Source organism: Epinephelus fuscoguttatus, linkage group LG7 (genome assembly GCF_011397635.1).
Source record: "Epinephelus fuscoguttatus linkage group LG7, E.fuscoguttatus.final_Chr_v1".
In the NCBI taxonomy this organism is placed as follows: domain Eukaryota; kingdom Metazoa; phylum Chordata; class Actinopteri; order Perciformes; family Serranidae; genus Epinephelus; species Epinephelus fuscoguttatus.
In genome coordinates this window covers 30,236,323-30,256,117 of record NC_064758.1, presented here as the reverse complement: position 1 = coordinate 30,256,117, position 19,795 = coordinate 30,236,323, and the positions used below count along the sequence as shown (strand labels likewise).

The 19,795-nt window shown below is 42.0% G+C and overlaps 1 protein-coding gene across 1 annotated transcript in view; it reads right to left on the bottom strand.

Annotated features, from left to right (window-relative positions):
• plxnd1 (plexin D1) overlaps positions 1–19,795 on the bottom strand; it is a 101,321-nt gene that overhangs the window by 69,877 nt on the left and 11,649 nt on the right. Inside the window, exons 5-7 of the mRNA XM_049581511.1 lie at positions 15,305–15,434; positions 6,430–6,607; positions 6,054–6,162 (exon numbers count right to left, since the gene is read on the bottom strand). Coding sequence (XP_049437468.1) covers positions 6,054–6,162; positions 6,430–6,607; positions 15,305–15,434 — 417 coding nt within the window. The remainder of the gene's footprint in view (positions 1–6,053; positions 6,163–6,429; positions 6,608–15,304; positions 15,435–19,795) is intronic.

Genomic DNA, 19,795 nt, shown 5'->3' with positions numbered 1-19,795 from the left:
AGGAATCATGTGATCCATCAGCTGACTCCCTTTGTCAATCAGCTGCTCCATCAGTTGACTGGGCTGTTTGAGATCAGTTGATGGAGCTGGGATGTGAGCTGAGCTTGACATCGTGTCATGGCAGAACTAACACTATACCTAATTTGTTTAAAGTGCATTCAGTCATCATGGCCCTACTCTCTGGAACAAATTGCATGATGATCTGAGATTCTCCACAACTGTGTCATCCTTTAAAGTCAAGTTTAAGACCTACCTGTTCCCCCAGGCCTATGATTAGTTGTTCCTCTTTCTGTCTATTTGTCCCCCTCTCTCTCTTCTTTTCCTCACTAGTGTTTCTTTTGGGGATGTGTGATTGGGTATGTCTATGCCGGTGGGTTGGCTGGGGATGACTTATTCTCAAGACTTAATTTGTTTTTATTCACACATGTTGTATGTAAAAGCAAATTGAGATTACTTTGTATGAAATGTGCTATATAAATAAAATTGGATTTGATTTCGAGAAAAATCCTTGTGCAGGGACAGACAAAAGTCTGTCTTTCAATTGATTTATTCAGCCAATTTTAATTTATTTATGGCACTACTTCCCAACACTACAGTGCTACCAATTGGTATCATTAAAATCGTATCAGTTCCCACCCTTACTTAGTATGGGCAAAGCTTCCAAAACGCTGTATACTTCGCTCTCCATGATGCAACTTAATAGCATCATTTACACACATTGACTGATAAAGTCTCACATCTTTCACACGTCATCATTTTCATTCTTGTCTCGTCTTTTTAATCTATTTTGTTTAGTTCTTTAGTTTTTATTTCACTCTGTTTTATTACTATTACTGTTATTATAGCTTTTAAATCTATCCGATCACATTGTCATTATTTTTATTGTCTCATATGCACTGCTTTCGAATTGTTAAACTGTTAAATTGTTTTTATCTATCTTCTTGTTTTTATGGTCTACACCTGTGGTTCTTAACCTCTTTTAGTGTTGAAAACACAGAAATTGACACACATTAGGTCAAGGACCTCCATTTGATTAGATTTTACATCAGGGAAAATATTTTGGTCCTTAGATGAGATTAAGACCATAGCTCTGTAGTTGTCAACGACAGCTGAGGAGACAACTGTGGAGGAAGTGAAACCTATGATTGGAATAGTCACTCTTATGACTCTTACTCACATTGGGCTCACATCTAGTGAATTAAAGAGTGAAAATAAACTGCTGGAAGTCCCTCAAAAATCCCTGGTTGAGAACCACTGGGCTACACTATGTTGTGTCTTATTATCAGCTTGACAATCGTCCGTGAGGCACTTTGAACTCAACTCACCTGTATGAAATTTGCTATACAAATAAAGCTCAATTTATATATTTATTTATTTTTTAACACAGGCTTTCTGTTAAAAATTCCAACCCTGATGAGACTTTAAAAAGCTCCTTGAATTTTTAAGGGCATTTTTCATTAATAAGACAGGGCAGTTCTAGAGTCAAGCGGGGATGACACGAAGCAAAGGGCCATGGCTTGGAATTGAATCGGCAGCCGCCTTTGTACATGGGGCGTCGACTCTAATAGGTGAGCTAGTGGGTACCCCAAAGCTCCTTGACTCCTACACTTGGACTGCCCCTTAAATGTTCTGGGCTTTTGGACTGAACTGTGTTCTGATTGGTTGGTTAAATTTCTGTTGGCTCTCATTGGTTGTTGTAGCTATTGTCCATTTAAATTACAAGGCCTCGGACAATTTATTTCTTTGACTGAAAGTTGCAATATGAGTAAATATATCTAAGAAAAGACATTTGTATCGTCAGTACTTCATTTAAACTGGTAGACCTGAAAGAATTAGTCAATTAATTGATTAGTTGATCAAGAGAAAACTGATTGACAACTTCTTTGATAGTTGATAAATTGTCCTTTTTCAGGTTACAATCTCTTAGCATTACCAATCTACAGCTTCTCAGTAATGAGCATTTGCTGCTTTTTGTTTTTCCATGTGAGCGACATGGGTTATTCTGATGGTCGGACCAAAACTCCCAAAAATGGGAAGACGTCACCTTGTACTTTGTGATACACACTTTTCATTATTCTCTGACATTTTTGATAGAGCAAATGATTAATTGATTATTTGAGAAAATAATGAGTACAATTAATCGATAATGAACTTAATCGTTAACTGCGGCACTTTGGCGGAGCATCAAGAGGTACGTGGGCTGACATCGTCTCACCTCGTCTTGTGTACTGAAAATTTGTTTTTGCTCAAGTAATTAAATCACACACTAAAGCAGCGTGAGACGGCAGATGTTCCAATCTAACAATCCGTTTGCAGTAGCTTACTTTTATAGGTCTTCCTATGTGATATTGATGGGTTGTACAGACTTGCCTTGAGAGGAGAATAAGAGAAATAAACTGTTTAATTAGAGCCCAACGGTGTGCAGACGTACTCTGTGCCTTGCAGTTGAGTATTTATTGGGTATTTTTGGTCTCTCTCACCCATTTAGATGACATAAAAAATCTTCAAGCCAAAAACATTTATAGATTCAGCTTTAACATATCAAAAAGGCCTAAATGATGGTACAAAACAAAGAGACTCTGCTATCTTGTTTCATTGTGGAGAAGTGGCTCGTAAGACTCTCTTTAGGGATTATTAAAAAAAAACAGCTTGAAGTGATTAAAATCAGACAGAGTATAGCAGCTCCGCAGTTTGCGGCCCAATGCTCATCCTGTGAGAATGGCACTTTGCTCATTATCACCTTCAACAAACCACCGTCTAATTTCACACTCCTGAACCTCGCCGAGCACCGAGGCCATGTGCTCATATTGGGTGCAGTCTTGCACACATGTACCTGCAACTGCTGTGTTCACACCTCCAGACTGTTTTCAAAAAGTGAACAAAAAGGGACACACCCAAACGATTTCAATCTTGGGGAATCAGTCAAACACACACACACACACAATAACACACACATACACACACACACACAGCAATGCCCCTCTAAGCCTAAGATCTGCCCATCAGATAAAGTGGATCCTCTGACATGGTCCAACATGCGAGAGGAAGCCAGCTGGATTGCCTCGAGATATGAGAAAACCCTCTTTGTGACCAGGCCATACAAGTCACAGTCCTCCACAAAAACAAACATCAACATGGCCAGCCAGACATACATATCCAATTTCCTTTGGCTTAACGTTTACAGCATATTAATCCCACACTTGATCCTGCACTGAGAAACCTTGAGTAAGCCAAATACACAATAAGCCCTCCAAGAGGACGTGTCGGCAATATTTACCCGCTGAGGCCTAAATAGACAGCAGGGGAAAAAACATGAGAGGCAGAGGTTAGGGACAAGCCTTCACTGTTTTTTCAGCTTCCAGCTATAAGTGCTCATCTACAATACTGTAGAGACTCAGGATGACTTCTCCGTGATGCTGTAATCGTGGTTTATAAGTATTTACGTCTCATTTAGGAAGGTTTGTTTTGAGGGATCGCCTGAGAATCAAGTAGTCAGTGGATGAAGGTCAAGGCAGTGATGGAAACAGTGCTCACATCCTGTACTGAAGTAAGACAGTGTAGAAATACTTCATTCTTAAGTGGATATATTCTGCTTTAAAAGTGCAGAAATAACAACAAAATGTACCTAAAGCATCAAAAGTTAAAGTACTAGCTCTAGGTGCAGACTGGCCATTGGGAAATTTGAGAATTTTCCTAACCCTGGTATAAATATAGCCTATATAGGGCTGCCCCCTAATAGTCAGCCAAATGTTGGTCAACCAGTTGGCAAGTTTTCATTGGTCGCTTAGTCACAAAAACAAAACAAACATGTGAAACTCTATTAGGAGCTGTGTCTTGTCAAAATAAATCAAAACCTATATGACTTGACCATGTGGGGATTTAATTTGAAAGGACAGACACAGGAAGAGGCCACGCTCAGCAGTCAGACAGGAGTCATGTTACAAACCAATCACAGCCGACAGATATCTTTAACTTCTTATGTAAATATTCAGTCTGATAAATACGGAGAAGTTGATCATGTTAGTGCAGGGCTACCCAGAGCTTTACATCTGTCCCACAGACAATAGGTGTACGGCCCCTAATTTCCAGGGCTGGTACCTGCGGTTATTCCACAGGCTAGTTAATAACATGTCGGGCAGGAAATCCAAAGTGTGGGATCATTTTGAGAAGGTGAAGGACGAACCCAAGGTGATATGTAAACTCATCTTCATTGGTCGACTACAAACATGACGTATCATCTGAAACATGGAAGTAGCTACATGACCATTAGCCCACAGCGTCATTAACAGGCAGCTCGCTCAGTGTGTGACGTGCACTTGTAGATAAAATATAGGCCTATATTAATGAAGGTTCATTAGTACGGTTTTGTATTTCTCTGTAATGTAGCACAGTGTTAACAATGTTACTGATATTATTCTTTCTCACACCTTCAACTCAAACCATTGTGTTGCCCGCCCAAAATATATAATCTAATAATTACATTGATATGGTAAACATGCGGGCGACTCGTCGACTAATGGTCCTAAATGACGACTATAGGTCGACTAGGAAAATTCTTAGTTGGGGGCAACCCTACTTCATCGTAGCTTCAGTGACATGGCTGGTGAACCCCTAACAGTAGTTACAGCTGCCATTACAACTGAAACTGAAAGTATCTAGCACTCTGGGATTTAATTAAAAGTAGTCAGCCTCGTATCCAAACCTGGGCCAGCAGTAAAGAGAACGTGTGCCTTAAAAAAAGAAAGGCTTTGCTGGCTGATGCTGCAAATATGCATTGTGTGATACTGTGTAAATACATTATTCATCATGTGAATTTAATTTGCTGTAAACTTGGTTTGTGTAAACATGTAGTGTGCTCCTGTGGATGGAGTGTGCTGGTTCTAATTATTTCTGTGTTTAAACACTGTTGATTGTTTCACAATATTTTTAGCAAGTCTGAAAGGCAGCCTGTTAGGTGTCAAGTGATCATTACTTCAGTTCAGCCTTGAGTTTTTGCTCTCTGTTTGCACAAACATGGGGAGAGAAACCTTGAAAATTAGTCTCACCACATTAATGATCCGTCGATCTACAGACATTTTGTGCTGCCAGTCCGCCTCTGATTAGCTCTACGGAACAATGGCCTCTGTGACCTACATATAACTGGACATTACATTAGTAGAAATTGAGCTCTGAGGCATTAATGGGTCAGCAGTATTTCACTGTTGTAGCAGGTTGAGGTGAAGCACTTTATGCTATTTCTATGCAGTTAGGGCGTTTAGTCCCACTCAAGGGTCACAAGAAAAACTCTGGGGATCACGAGACGATTAACTGGGTATAAAGAGAAAACATTCTGCCACACAAATCTGTATTCATGTTTTGGACTTTTCTCTAACCCTCTGTAAAACACTGGATAATTCGACCTCTGTAATCTCACACTATTATTTAAATTAAAGACAATTTCAGGTCCTTCTGTGCATTATTTCAGAAAGAGGGGGCAGTGTACGTAAAAGCTTTTTTTTTTGCCTAATACTGTTTTAGCCACAATGATGGTGTTGTGTGTTCTGTTTTTGGATCCTTGCCACAACTGTGCACCACATATATTATTCAAGATTTTGGAGTTGTGCTATTTTTCACCACATATTTAACACATCCCAGGACGCCATCATCGGCATCACCAATGACACTGATGAATCTACTGAGTCTGTGGTAAATTCAATTTGTAAAACAATAGAAGCAACTGCACCCAACACTGCAGTTAAATTATTCCATAACCAAACACCATGGATCTCCAGAACCATCCAGTTTGCCATAAACACACACAAAGAGGGGAAGAAAGGACTAAATTGCGATGCAACAGTTGACGGAGCTGACAGGATGAATGATTTCATATGACTAATAAATGACTGATTGACTGAGTGACTGAATGAAATTAGTTACTTCCACCCAATGTGTCTCAGTGAATGAATTTGGATGTGGGGCACCAGAACGACGCTGTAAGTTGGCCAAGCGTCGCCAACCCCCGAATAAATCAAGGATTTGAGATAAACAGCGTTGACAATGGATGTGTGACTCACGACGTCTTGGGGTGTATTGCTCCAGTCCTCTTGCAGTCGTAGATGATGAAGCTCCCAGATACCACAGATGTGCCATTCACTTTTATCGCCACAGTAACAGTCAGATGATCTGCAGGAACAAAGGCGTGCAAACAATGCAGCATGTGTCGAGCATTCGAGATGGTATCACTGTCATAACACAAACTAGACACCGGAGCATCCTCGCCGCTACTATGACTTTGCTGCATTTTGAAAGACAGAAAGGGGAAATTACATTTGTCCTACTTCAGCTCAACACCTTGTAAATAAAATAATGAATCACATACTGTAACTGTACTTGTGAAGAGAAATGGCTGGCAGCGTTGGCACACCGCCAAATCGATGTTCTCAGTCTCACCTGTGCCGGGGAGGATCGGTTGGTAGTTTTCACGAGGGAGGAGAGGACAGGTCTGGATCTGAGCCGGACCGTAATCCAGGTGCGCCGTGGCAGCTGTAGAAACACCCGGCCCATATTCACACTCCACCTGGGAGCTGACCAGATCAGGAACACTGCCATTTATCAGAATGCCGACATCCTGTGACAGAAACACATATAGGAGCACACACATAAATAACTGCTCATCTTAACAGAAATTAATTACGAATTAAATCCCTCACGCCCACGCACATATACTCAGATCCAGTGTATGTGCAGTTGGTAGAGGGCAAATGGCACTGGCATTACGTCAAGTTTCTTCAGGAGTTCAGGCAGAGAAATAGAGAAACTAATGTGCAATGAAGAAACAGATGGCACAGTGCAGCATTCACGTCTAAATGTGGCTATGTGATGAAGTATGACAGACGTATAATGAGAAACATAACACCTCACTGACATGACTGAATTTCAGCTAAATGATTTCAATGTGAGAAGAAAAGGAGGGGGGGGGATTGTCGAGCAGAGAGCAGGAAGACATATTCTGTGGCTCTGCAGACACAGACTGAAGTGGCCAGCAACATGTGCTAACATGTCTTAAAAATCTTGCTCTATTGTTCGGCGGGATTGATCATTTCCTGCCTACGGCCCTCACTTCCTGCCTGCTGCTTCCTGTTTGGGGAGCTAACCTTGAGCCCAGCTTCCTGTGGCTCTGAAGGATGCCTGTGGATCAGGCAGCTGGTAGATCTATTACAGCCAAACTGACCTACATAACAAGCAAATATCCACCATTAATGAACCAATTAATGACCTGTCGTCTCTCAGTCTCGTCTAATTATGAGCTGTAATTAAAGGTCAAATATATTCCAAGTGTCAAAATTCAGCCAGCTAATTATCATATTGTTGTTATGCTTCGGTTACATGATATACTGGCTGCAAGAAAACGTTTGAAAACAACACTTCACATGTCATGTAAGTATGACGCAGGCGCTCTTTTGTGGCAGAATATATTATCCTGCCAGGTCTGATTAAAGTCAGACTGCTGGTGTTGTGTAGCACTCGATATTTGACAGTTTCTCTGTGTCCCACATGCACTCCATACAAGATACAAAGTTAAGGCGACAGATTTTGGGGATGCTCATCACTGAACTCAAGAAGCTATCATGAAGCTCATCCTACTTTAAGGTTCGGGGCTGATATGAGACTAGATAGCATCTGAGACTGATATCATACCATCGCAAGTGTGGTCTTTTCCTGGTTTTAAAGGCTTCATTACAGTAAAGTGATGTCATGTTCTGGACTCTTCTAGCTGTTTTATTAATATTTGCATTTACCCACTTAGTCATTACGCCCACGTTACTGATTCAATTCAATTCTCAATAGAACATTTATTTTAAGGAAAGTCTTGTGCCAGAGAATGCTTCACATTACAGCAACACTTAGTACAGTAACCTCAATTTAACATACACAACCAATAACAACCAGGCAACCAGTGAGTTCCCTGGGTCAGGGTCACTCACTGGGCCCAGTTTTAGAACAATAGAGATAGAGATTAAATGTCCTGCAAAATCTTCAAATATACAAGACTAGTCCATACCCATTGGTAATTTTGTCACCTTCTACCTATGCCAATCCTCAATGCCTATGTGCAGTTTCACATAGATTGACCACGTCAGTGAGTAGAAAAACGTGGGACAGACAGAATGACTGACTGACAGTTTCCGTGATTATGTACAGCATACCATACCATGACTTAGTCATACCAAAAATTAGAAAAAAACAACAACATTCAGCCACAGGGGGAGCCACAGCGATCGGTCGCATTTTAGCCATTTTTAAGCATTTTTCTGTTGTTATAGCCCCACCCAGTTGACTAGATAAGAAATTAGCCCTCTAGCGCCTCCATTTTGTTTGATGGGGTCAATAATGGAGGGGTCCCCTCAGATTATGTGTGGTCATATGCCTACAAAGTTGCGTGGTGATCGGTGAAACCCTTGAGATGTTCTACACCTTTATGTGATGAGCCACGCCTTCCGCAATATTCATTGCCTTATAGAAGCTCAGTTTTAGTAAGTTTTCCAACTTTTGCCAAGAGGGAACTTTAGATATTGGTCCCTAGATTATGTTCACCGAGTTTCATGCAGATCGGTCAAACTTGCTAGGAAGAGGTCGATTTTAAGTGTTTTTCAAAAAATTCAAAATGGCGGAAAATCTATATAACTGGAAGTTATGGGTTCTTGAGGCAAATTTGTTCCTCATGAGGAGAGGCATCTCTGTGCAAAGTTTCATGTCTCTACGACATACAGGGCATGAGATATGCCCATTCAAAGTTTGCAATTTCAATCGGTTGCTATAGCGCCCCCCTTTGGCCAATTGATGTAATATTGCTTCATTGGCATCCTCCCATGACCCTCTACCACTGTGCCAAATTTCACATGGATTGACCAAGTCAGTGAGGAGAAAAACGTGGAACAGACACACACACACACACAGACCGAGTTTTCGTCATTATATAGTAAGATATGAGATAAAAAGTGAGCAGAAGCAAAAAAAAACAGAGCCTAATTATGACAAGCACAAGAGTTACTAGAAATGAACTAAAATGGTGGAGAAAAGGCAGACAGCTCCTGATAATCAATGCTATATTGAATATGATATAACAATGAGAAGTAGTGTTGCACATGACTGAGATGATTATACTGCACTACACTGACAAGTATTGAAGAACAATGTTGCACATGATGTTGAGAGCAACATATTGAAGCTGCAGCCTTTTAGTCTAAAAGTTTAATTTGCTTTTTTTCTTTTGCACAATAGAAACTTACTTAAACGGGGCTGCACAAATGAAGTTTATGTTATTCATAATAGTATTTGGTTTGCTCCACAGTGTCTTTATGGGTTAATAAAACTCAAATGGGTCTGCCACTGTGGGGTGGCAGTAGCTCAGTCCATAGGGACTTGGGTTGGGAACCAAAGGGTTGCTGGCTCAAGCCCCATCTGAACCCCCGACTGCTTTGGGCGCCTGTCCAAGGGCAGCCCCCTGCTCTGACATGTGCATGTGTGTGTGTATTGCAGGCCTGTGTGTGTATGACAGCTGAGTGAAAAAACTGAATTCCCCTCAGGGATTAATAGAGTATTTCTTCTTCTTTCTTTCTTCTTCACTGGAAATAGCTGCGGTATACTATTTTTGCAGTTTGAATAAAATGACTGTACTTAAACTTTTTTTGACACCAATGGATCACTTTGGACTGCTACTGCAATTAAATCTACAAGCAAAATGTTTTTTCCTAAGATTCAATGTTTTTTAATTTCACAGACACCCTTGGAGCTGTCTTTCCACTGTTACAAATTTGCTGTGATTTTTTTCAGGTGTTAGTGAATCCATCAACGGCAAACTCAAAAATCAAATTTGGTATGCACCGTGACATTTTGCACATAGTTTTGTCACTTTTTCAAACATTCTCAAAACCACAGTTAGAATCACTGCGTATAAATGATTTGGGATAAAGCAGGAGACGTCAGTACTGCAGCCCGTCAGGCCAAATAATGTATTTAATTCAGAGATAAAACTGTACATCAACAGTTGTTTAAAACTGTTTAAAGTGGAAATAGACACCTTTTTGCTTGACCTTATCCTTATGAAGTAAATGTCGATTGCACAGTGTAATGGCTACTGAATGATGACATCATCTGCATTCAGATTGGTTCCCAATAAGCCTCATTTATACTCGGCAAAACCAGGTACGATCTTCTGGGAGAATTAAGTCTCGATTTGCAGCACATAGGAATGATTACGCAACCAAAACAGGAAGAGGATATTGCTTTTGTTTCCCCCAGTATCAGTAGGTACCAAAGAGAATCCATTTTTTGCAGTTAATGAAGCCCAGTGTAAGTTCAAACAATCCATTCACAATTCTCTCCCTCCCACTCCCACTGCTTCCTCAGCTGACTATGAGTGTTCACTTCGCCACGACCTCTATCAGCCAATCAGGATGCCACTGCAAAATTTTAAATTTGCTTTCCCTTCTGCGGCTGTCAGCGTCATTTTAAGCAGAACTGTCGCACCCTCCTCCACCCTGTTCACCTCCAGCCATCGTATCCAGAGTCCAGGACGAGCTCAACAAAGGCTCATTCCCCTACTCATTCAAATCGTCAGCACTTCTCATCTCTTCTTCACCACCTCTACCACCACAAGCTTCTAGATCCTGGGTGGGTTCCCTATTCAACTATGGATTCATCACCCTCCTTAAATCACACCATCTTGATAGGGTCTAATCGCCAAAGATGTGCACATGTTAATAAATATTCTTTTACTATAAAAACAAGTCTCTCCTGATTGAATTATCCTCAGTGGTGGAAATGGCTGACAGTGGAACAACTGAACTATCTGTTCCTCAGCTCTGAGGAAATGGAAAGGCAGTCTGTGTGTCTTTGTGAGAATTTAAAGTCAATGGTTACAGTTAGATTTGGCTGAAAATCTTAGTAAACAAACACCAACATTAGAGCTCATGTGCTAATGCTAACAGGCTAATAATGCTACAACTACCATGCTAATCATGCATGCTAATGATAAACTAAGGTGAAGCATTGTTGAGTGTGTTAACTTTGTGCTGCTATTGACTGAGACACAGAATGAAAATCATTGGGGTTGGGAAAGCGAGACCCCCCTCAGCTCAGGCTATTTATATCCATGTTTGACATTGAACAAGAAAATGCAATACCCTCCCCCCAAGATCCCAAAACAAACAAACAAACATTAATAGCAAACATAATAAAGAGGTGAAAATACAACCACTCTCTAATTCTGAATACAGAGCTGCTGGATTAACTGCAGTATTTTCACCCTGAATTACAACAAGTAACCAAAAATAAACACGAATTGGATGTTGTAGCCTGATGTGTACGAGATCAAATGTCTGTTATAGTAAATATAGTGTAGTACATTAATAAACATGATGCAAAGCCGCCTGGCCCGGCATGCTGACATTTCCTCCAGGCAGCTGTTCCACAGAGCTCACAGTCACTGTTGACTGTATATGAGAACACGTGTTAATACCAAAGGTAAATCAAAGTTCGGTGCCCGCTGACCAACAAGAGACAGCTGTCTGCGGCGTGTCCTCTCATATGAACACTCAGGGTGGTGACATAAACAATTGTTGAGACTGGCTCTGGAGCTGAATGAGCGAAACAGGGACAGGCACCCTGCAACTCTGGCTGCCCCACTCTGGATTCAAAATAATGGAAATAATTACATCAGATTGTATTGTAGCCTTTATGAGATCAGATTTACAAATGTCATAAACCAATTATGTGATGGCTGAATTGAAAAACCAGCCGTGTTGGAGAAAATTAAATAGGGCGCAGTAATGTTATGAGGCAATATTAATGCGTAATAATAATAATAATAATCAGATATATTTTTTTATTTTTCTAAGCCTGTTAAATTTTATTGTGCATCACAAAGCGTGGAATAGTTTTATATTGATTTCCTGAATTACAAAAGTTACAGTCCAGTCTGCTCCCTGAGAGCTGCTGATGATGGAAAAGATGCCTGATAGAGCAGAGGCATAATTTCTTGGCTGCAAATTTTTTGGGTAAATTAAGTTTAAAATGGATTTGTGTCAGCCGACTGATTAGGGTCATTTCCCACATAGCATCATCAGATACAGGACACTTCAACTGGCACAAATCCATTCACCAAACTGTAATTTTTTTCTGAAAAATCTAGGCAATCTGGGCCCTCTGCACTCGTGGGGCTGAGGGCCTGAGAATTTTAATATTTCGCCTCAAGCCTTCATTTCAACAGTAAAACATATTATGAATTAGATCTGATGGCGATACATGAGATGAGCTGAGTGTCCGTCATGATTAAAGCAATTTGTCCACATGAATCCAAGGGTGCTTTCACACCTGACCTGCTTGGTTTGGTTCAGTCAAACTCAAGTTCATTTGCCCCCTAAGTGCGGTTCGTTTGGGCAGGTGTGAACACAGCAACCAGGCTGAGACCTTCTTGAAGAGGTGGTCTCAGTCCGGTTACAAACGAACTCTGGTGCGGTTCGTTTGTGGTGAGAACGTGTTCTGACCTCGATCTGAACCAACTGCAGTCACATGACACATTTGGGTGAAACATGAGCATGTTAGAGTCCTGGAGGATTATTAATGTGCACCTCCTCCTGTACTGCCTTAATATGCACATTCAGCACATCCAATGCATCAAAACATTGTTTTCTAGTTGGAGCCGCGCCTCGTTTTCAAACTGTATGGTTTGACTAAAATGAACAATGACAGCAATATAGTCCACGATGAGCAGCGCTAAAATCAACCTGCGTAGTTGTCCCTCCATTGTGACATTAGAAAGTGTCACATTTATCTTGCAAGTGTACTCTTCTTCAACATTTTGTTTACTTCCTGGATTTTTCCCACATGGAAATTCTGACCAATCAAGAGCAGCTTTCTCACGCAAGACATTTTATCTGGTCTGTTTGTAAATGCTGCCGTGAGAACACGAACCAACTCTAGGCAATTATACAACTTTGAAACACAGTTAGTCCCTGATTCAGACCGAAGCAAGACAACTCTAGGTCTGAAAGCACCCTAAGGGCCGTAATATCTTTGCTGCAAACAACGCGACCGCATCATGGCTGGCATGCGTGATCTGCGCTCATTTGACGCGTCGGCCGCACAACCTAACATGAGGTACCATGAGGTGTGTGCGAGATGCAATACTGACATGACTGCTTGAGGCGTGCGTGTGTGTCAGTGCTGGATGTATGCTTCAATTCGAGACAGCAGATTGTTGAATGCACTGAACGACATACGGAAATATTCCCAGTGTTTCTCCTCGTTGATCATGCGCATCAGTAGAACAATGGGAACAAATTCCCCGTTCTCTCGATGGCTTTGATTGAGGGGCTGCATGCACCACCTCCGATGGCGACGATGCCTTTTTTTTCCTGCCGCAATCGCAAAAGAAGTAAAATTACAATAAATTCTTCCTCACCAAGCATATCAAGGGCATCCATTTTGTTTACAACACCCGGCATGCACTACCCGATTTACGGGTTATATATCTGTTGTCTGCCCCAAGTGGAGGCCGCCAGTATTGTGCATTTTGGCTGCGTAGTGCTGCAGAAAGTATATACACAGACATGACAAATTGTGTATGCGTATGTTCGATCAAGCGGCAAGTCTATTACGGCCCTAAGAAATGTGTGTGTGTGTGTTTTGGAGCAGCCGCTGGAGAGGTAACGTATTCCTGCTGAGCAAATATCCAGGTTCCTTCACATTTTTCTAATGAATTTTGAAAACGTTTCCATAATACTTTACAATTAGGACAATCTGCCCCATGTACAGATGTTGATACCTGGTGATTAAATCAAAATGTATGTTTGATTAAATCACTAGATAACATTAGGCTGATTAGTAAACAGCCAACCTGTCAATACTTTACTGTTTGATCTACAGGCTGAGATTTAGTTGGAGACGACAGTCTGTACTGCTGCAGCCTTGCAGTCCAGCTAAACTTAGCTATCCACCAGTAGTAACTGTCACCAGCATCATTCAGACATTTACCACACTGACAGTGAATATTTATAGACTTTATGTGGCTTAAATGTCAGTGTGAAAGCTTTGGTTAATCCGCAGCTTTTCATTAATTACCTGTTAATTCACTGGTGTGGGGGCTTTTAGACAAAGAGGGTGAGTTTTTGGCTCCAATATTTTCTGTTGACCGTTATCACATAACATAATATTTATTTTCATCTCATTTTGCTTTAGTTAACTCAGTTGTTTGTTTAATAAATCATCACATCTTTGGACATCAGCATGGATTTCTTTGAACAAAGCACAGTTAAGAGCCTGCTCAGCCTCTTAGTGGCTTTTTTCATTGATAGTAGTCGTGTTCTTGGCGATGACTTGATGCCAGTCCGGCCCATCTGTATCACGAGATACTAGTGACGCTTTAATGGTCATGTAATGCAGCACTAGATTTTAAATTAGTGATACTATGAAGTTATTTCATGTAACATTAGACATGTTTGGGGATTTTCTTATATAACAAGAGCCATAACAAAAGATTGCCAATCCATTTCCAGGACTGGAAAACAGTTTCTCTAATCTCCAGGAATTTCATGACCGTGGGAACCCTTTAATATTAAACACCAGTTAATCACTGTCAGTAAATGGTTGAAGTCACTGCTCACGCTCACGCAGGAGAAAGGGAAACAGCTGTGTATGGCATGCTCTTTCATGCTGTGCCACTGGTTAGCTCTGGTTTTACACACACACCTGGTTTTGCTGTTTTACAACCAAAGTCAAACACAGAAACGAACCGTTCATTGGTTACGGTTCGACTAAGTGTCAAAGGACAAATGTTGAAGTGTGCGTTCAGATCAGTTTATTGACTGAAGGACATGATCGGATTATTAACGCTACAAACTGTAAACAACCACAGTCACACATGTTTTCTTGGCAGCGTGTGATGCTGAACGCACATCACGTTATATTTCAATTTCGTATGGCTCATTTAACCTTACTGGAGCTGACACGAGAGCAGCGAGAGCAGCGAGTACACGCTGTTGTAATAAAAAGTATTGATTATAGACGCTTTGGTAGAGTCAACTTTACCAAAAGCTTCGCACATACTGTGAGGAGGAGGTTGGGGTGGTGTTGGCATGACAGATCAGCTGAGTAATAATAATAGTGTGTGTAATAATAGTGAGAGGTGTCAGGTTGTAAAGGTGGTCATGAGACAAAGTGTTCCATCAGCTATAAATACACCAGTACCCCCGTTACAAACATAACCTGATAAGGGAAAAACTTTGATGTATGAAATGGGTTTGATGGAGGGAGTTAACGATACCTTGATGTCCGCAGCGATGCTGATCTCTGAAGGTGTCAGAGTTATGGTCGGACACTGCTGCGGGCCTTCGCCCATGCTGATCCAGGAGCGTGCCAGCAGCCCCTGCGCACACTCCTTCTGGATGGTGCATCTAGACAAAGTGACAGACAGAAAATGTTGGTACGGTTATGGTATTTATCATATCATATTTAGGCGCAGATTAGAGACAGGGATATTTGGAGATTTACTGCACTGACTGAAATCCAGAAATTCATCAACACATGTCCTCGTTCGCCTGCACAGAAAAACTTGGCTGCAGCTGAAAAGTTGGCGTAATATTTTTGGAGTTACATTTTCCATCAGCATATCAGACTGTGATCATCTTATATATAGCAAGTGAGCTAAACAAATTCTATGCTGGCTTTGCGGTCATCTGTAGTCAACGAGCAAAAACAGCTGAAGCAGAGGTTAATGGATGGGTGGGTGCACCTTTCAAAGCCATCTCCCTTTTCTCAGTCCCTCCAGGATTTTGCGGGCTGTTTTTGAGATTGCTGTGGCCTGAAATGTCTGAGTTCACGGCAGCTTTTGTAAAAAACATTGCAATGCATGTGGCCATGTTCACAGGCTTTTTTTTTTGCCATGACATTGTGCAGGCTGGTGAAAATTGCAAAAATAGTTGTTTGGTGTTTCCCACAGAATTAGAATCCATTTGTGATGAACAGATAACAGTAAATTGCAGTAATGTTGCGGAATTGAACATAATCTGCTGCAGAAAGCCGAATCTTCTTTCTGAGCATGATGTCAGAGAGCTTTTAAGCGTGTGAATGCCAAGAAAGCAGCAGGATCAGACGAATCACTGGGCAGATTCTCAAACTATGTGCTGACCAACTAGAGTCACAGAGATATTCAGTCTGTCAGTGGCTCAGTATGTTATACCCACGAGCTTCAAGAAGTCCACCATCATTCCTGTGCCCAAGAAAACAAGACCAACCTGACCAACAGTCCAATGCCTTTCACCTCTGTAGCGATGAAGTGCTTTGAACAACACTGGCCCCACTACAGTTTGCCTACCATCCCAACCAATCTACAGAAGACGCCGTAGCACACATCCACCACACCACCCTATGTCACCTGGAAAAGAAAGGGAGTCGTGCTGTTCACTGACTACACCTCCTCACAGCTGGTCACAAAGCTCAAGAACCTTGGATTTAACACCTCACTGTGCATGTGGGTCCTTGACTTCCTGCCAGGCAAACCCCAGGTGGTGAGAGTGGGCGGACACACCCCTGCCACGCTCATCCTTAACACTGGAGCACCTGAGGGCTCTAACCCTAACCCTAACCCTTATATCAATGGGTTTGCAGTAGAGAGGGTGGACAGCTTCAAATACCTTGATGTCCACGTCAATGAGCTTAGAGAGGCAAGGCAGAGACTGTTTCACCTCAGACACTTGAGGAAATACTGGGTATGCCCTCAAATTCTGAGGAATTTCTACTCCTGTACCGTCAAAAGCGTCCTGATGGAGAACATCACTGCCTGGTACGGAAACAGCACCGAACAGGGCCCTGCAAAGAGTGGTTTGTTTGGCTGAACACACTACAGACGCTGCTCTACCATGCATGAAGGATGATTACACCAGACGCTGCAAAAAAGAGTCAGACCAACCACTAGGATAACGGCCTTTTCTCTCTGTTGAGGTCTGGAAGAAGGTAGCAGATACACCAGGCCAGAACTGAGAGCTTCTACCCTCAGGTCATTAGGATCCTAACTGAAGTCCCTATGTAAGACCCCCCTTTGACATTTATTTATTGCTGTTTCACTGTTATGAGTACACACATTGAAGGAACTGATGGATTGCATTTCCCTGAGGTTGTGTCCATGTGATTTCATGTGATGAATACATTGTATTGAACTGAACTGTGATTCTTGTCAATGTTGCAGTTGCTAATCGAGACCCAATCAGTCAGTGGACTACCAGACTGAGCTTTTGGGTCAACATAATATCCTTTGTGAGGAGACAACAAACTCTTGTGTTTTCATTTCATCCCACAACTTGACAAATTCTCACCGCTGAGTTTCATGGTCTGCTTCCCACAGATTTATGAGGTGCTCTGGTCTCCTAATGTCACATTCAGACCTCGGCTGTCAGCTTGTCTGGCTCAACACAAGAGACTACTTGACTCTAGGTCACACACATTGCTATGGCAACCTATCTCGCAGGCACAAAGATCAAGGGCCAGTTACCGATAGTCGAATAACAAATACTGCTGATTCTTAATCTGTGTGAACCAAACGGTGCATCCGTGAATGTGTGTGTCTGCGAGGACCCGCACAGAGAGTATAGTGTGTTTATCTGTGAGTGTAATGAATGTCTAGGACAGGGGAATTGTAAGAGGGCATTCAACAAGCAAGGTGGCCTCGAACTCTCGACTTCAATAATGAACTTCACTGGCCGTTGGCACAGAGCTCAGTTCATCTGCAGTGCAGACTGGAAGGACAAAGTGACCTCAGAGTACGGAGACACCAAACAGGCTCCATTTAGCAATGTCCGAACATGCCACATAATGAGCTTGGCACATCCCATTTCCCTCTCACGCTTCCATAGTTGTTTAAAATAAAGCTTGTGTCTGTGTGCCCACACGCCTCTAAGTGTGAGTATTTGTGCCCGGAAAGTGAATGTCCAGATTCTCTGTCCCATTGGCACTGAGGGACTGAGAGGGGCCATGAGGTCAGCGGCTGCACTAAAAATAGAAGTGAGTGGCTCTGCAAGCAACACAAAAATCCCCTAGACACAAACAAAGTCATCAACTCTGAACACACTCTCAGAGCAGTTGCAATGAAAACAGGTAAACAGTCTAATACACTGGAAACTTGTTTAGCTATTGATCTAATTTTCATTTTGAAAGTTGTTGTTTGAGCCGACTGGGTATTGCTGCTGTCAGTATGACACCGAGTTTCCTGAGAATACCAAAATGATCCTTTTTTATTACTTTACTTTGAGGAATTAACACTTGACAGTTTGTCAGTTCACAGCTTGAGTCAGGATTGAAATATCTCAACAACTACTGAGTGGACTGGCCCAACATTGTGTACAGACATTCATGGTCCCCAGAGGATGAATTATAATGACTCTGGCCTCAACATCATCAGGTAACAACTTGATGTTTTATGACTGAATACCTGCAAAAAAAGACATTCCCACCAACATGGCAAACATGAGTTACCTGCCAAACATTAGCATGCTAACACTGACACAGTGAGAATGTTAACATGCTGATGTTAGCATGTTAGCCTGCCTCTCGCCCAGTGTCAGCTGGGATAGGCTCCAGACCCCCTTGTGAACCCTGAAAGCACAAGCAGTTATGAAAATTGAATGAATGAATGAATAATTATAGATGTTTCAAAAGTGACATAGTTATATGAGTTGTCATCTGGAGGTGGAGGGGATGATGGATGGCATTTCGCCTAGATGACACACCATCCCCTGACAAAATGCCTGGCAAGCTGCAGACAACTGTTGGAGACAAACTAACAACAAAACTGGTTGTGATTTAGTGACCCATTGCTGTTTCTCCAGCGGCCTGTTAGGCTCCAAACATGGGTGTTTTGTTGCGACCCATTGGTGCGTTTCCAGCAGCACTTTAGGTATGAAAAGCAGTTGTTTTTGTTGCTTTTGCTGCCAGGATTGTTTCCCCCAAAACTGGGTATCTTAGGCCAAAACATGATCTTTTTCTGATCACAGCCAAGTGGTTCTTGTGCCTAAACCTACGTGACGGCCCCTGGGCTGCTGAGTTTGTCCTTGTTTTTCCCCTTTGTTCTTGAAGGCATCACGGGAGTGCAGCAGCTGATTGGGAGCACCTGGGCTGAGTGCCTCTGGAGAATTAAAGCCCAGCTTCAGTGCTGCTCGTTCTCTCGCTCGACTTGGACTCATCCCCTCCGGCGCCCGCATATTTTGGCCTTTGTCTGGTTTTACACTGCACTATTTTTCACTCACTCACATCAACACCACTGACTTACTAATTACCCACACTCAATTGGTAGTTCTTTTTAGTTGTTTACTTTGCTACAATAAATACCTTTTAATTTAACACCACCCACGGTGTCCTTCCTGTATTTGTCACGGCCTGGGAGGCGGGTTACGACACCTAACTATGCTAACCACAGTGCTGTTGAATCATTAAGTTTCAGTGTATCCACTACAAAATAACATGCAATTGTAACGTATCTGTTGTTTGCAGAAACGTACAATGCCAACATTTTTTCTGGCGATTGGTTTGGGCAGGATCAGGCATAGTACGGCACCCCTGGAGCAGTTTCAGTGCCTTCCTCAAGGGTACTCCTCCTTTGACTGAACTACTACCTCTCAATTCTTTTCTAAACTTCTTAATCAAGATCTTTTCCGAAACTAAAGTCATGACTTAGACTGATTCCACATGGAGTCAAGCTGATGGTAGATGGTAGATGGTAGATGGACAAGACCTTATGGACATCACGGAAAAATGATGCATGCAT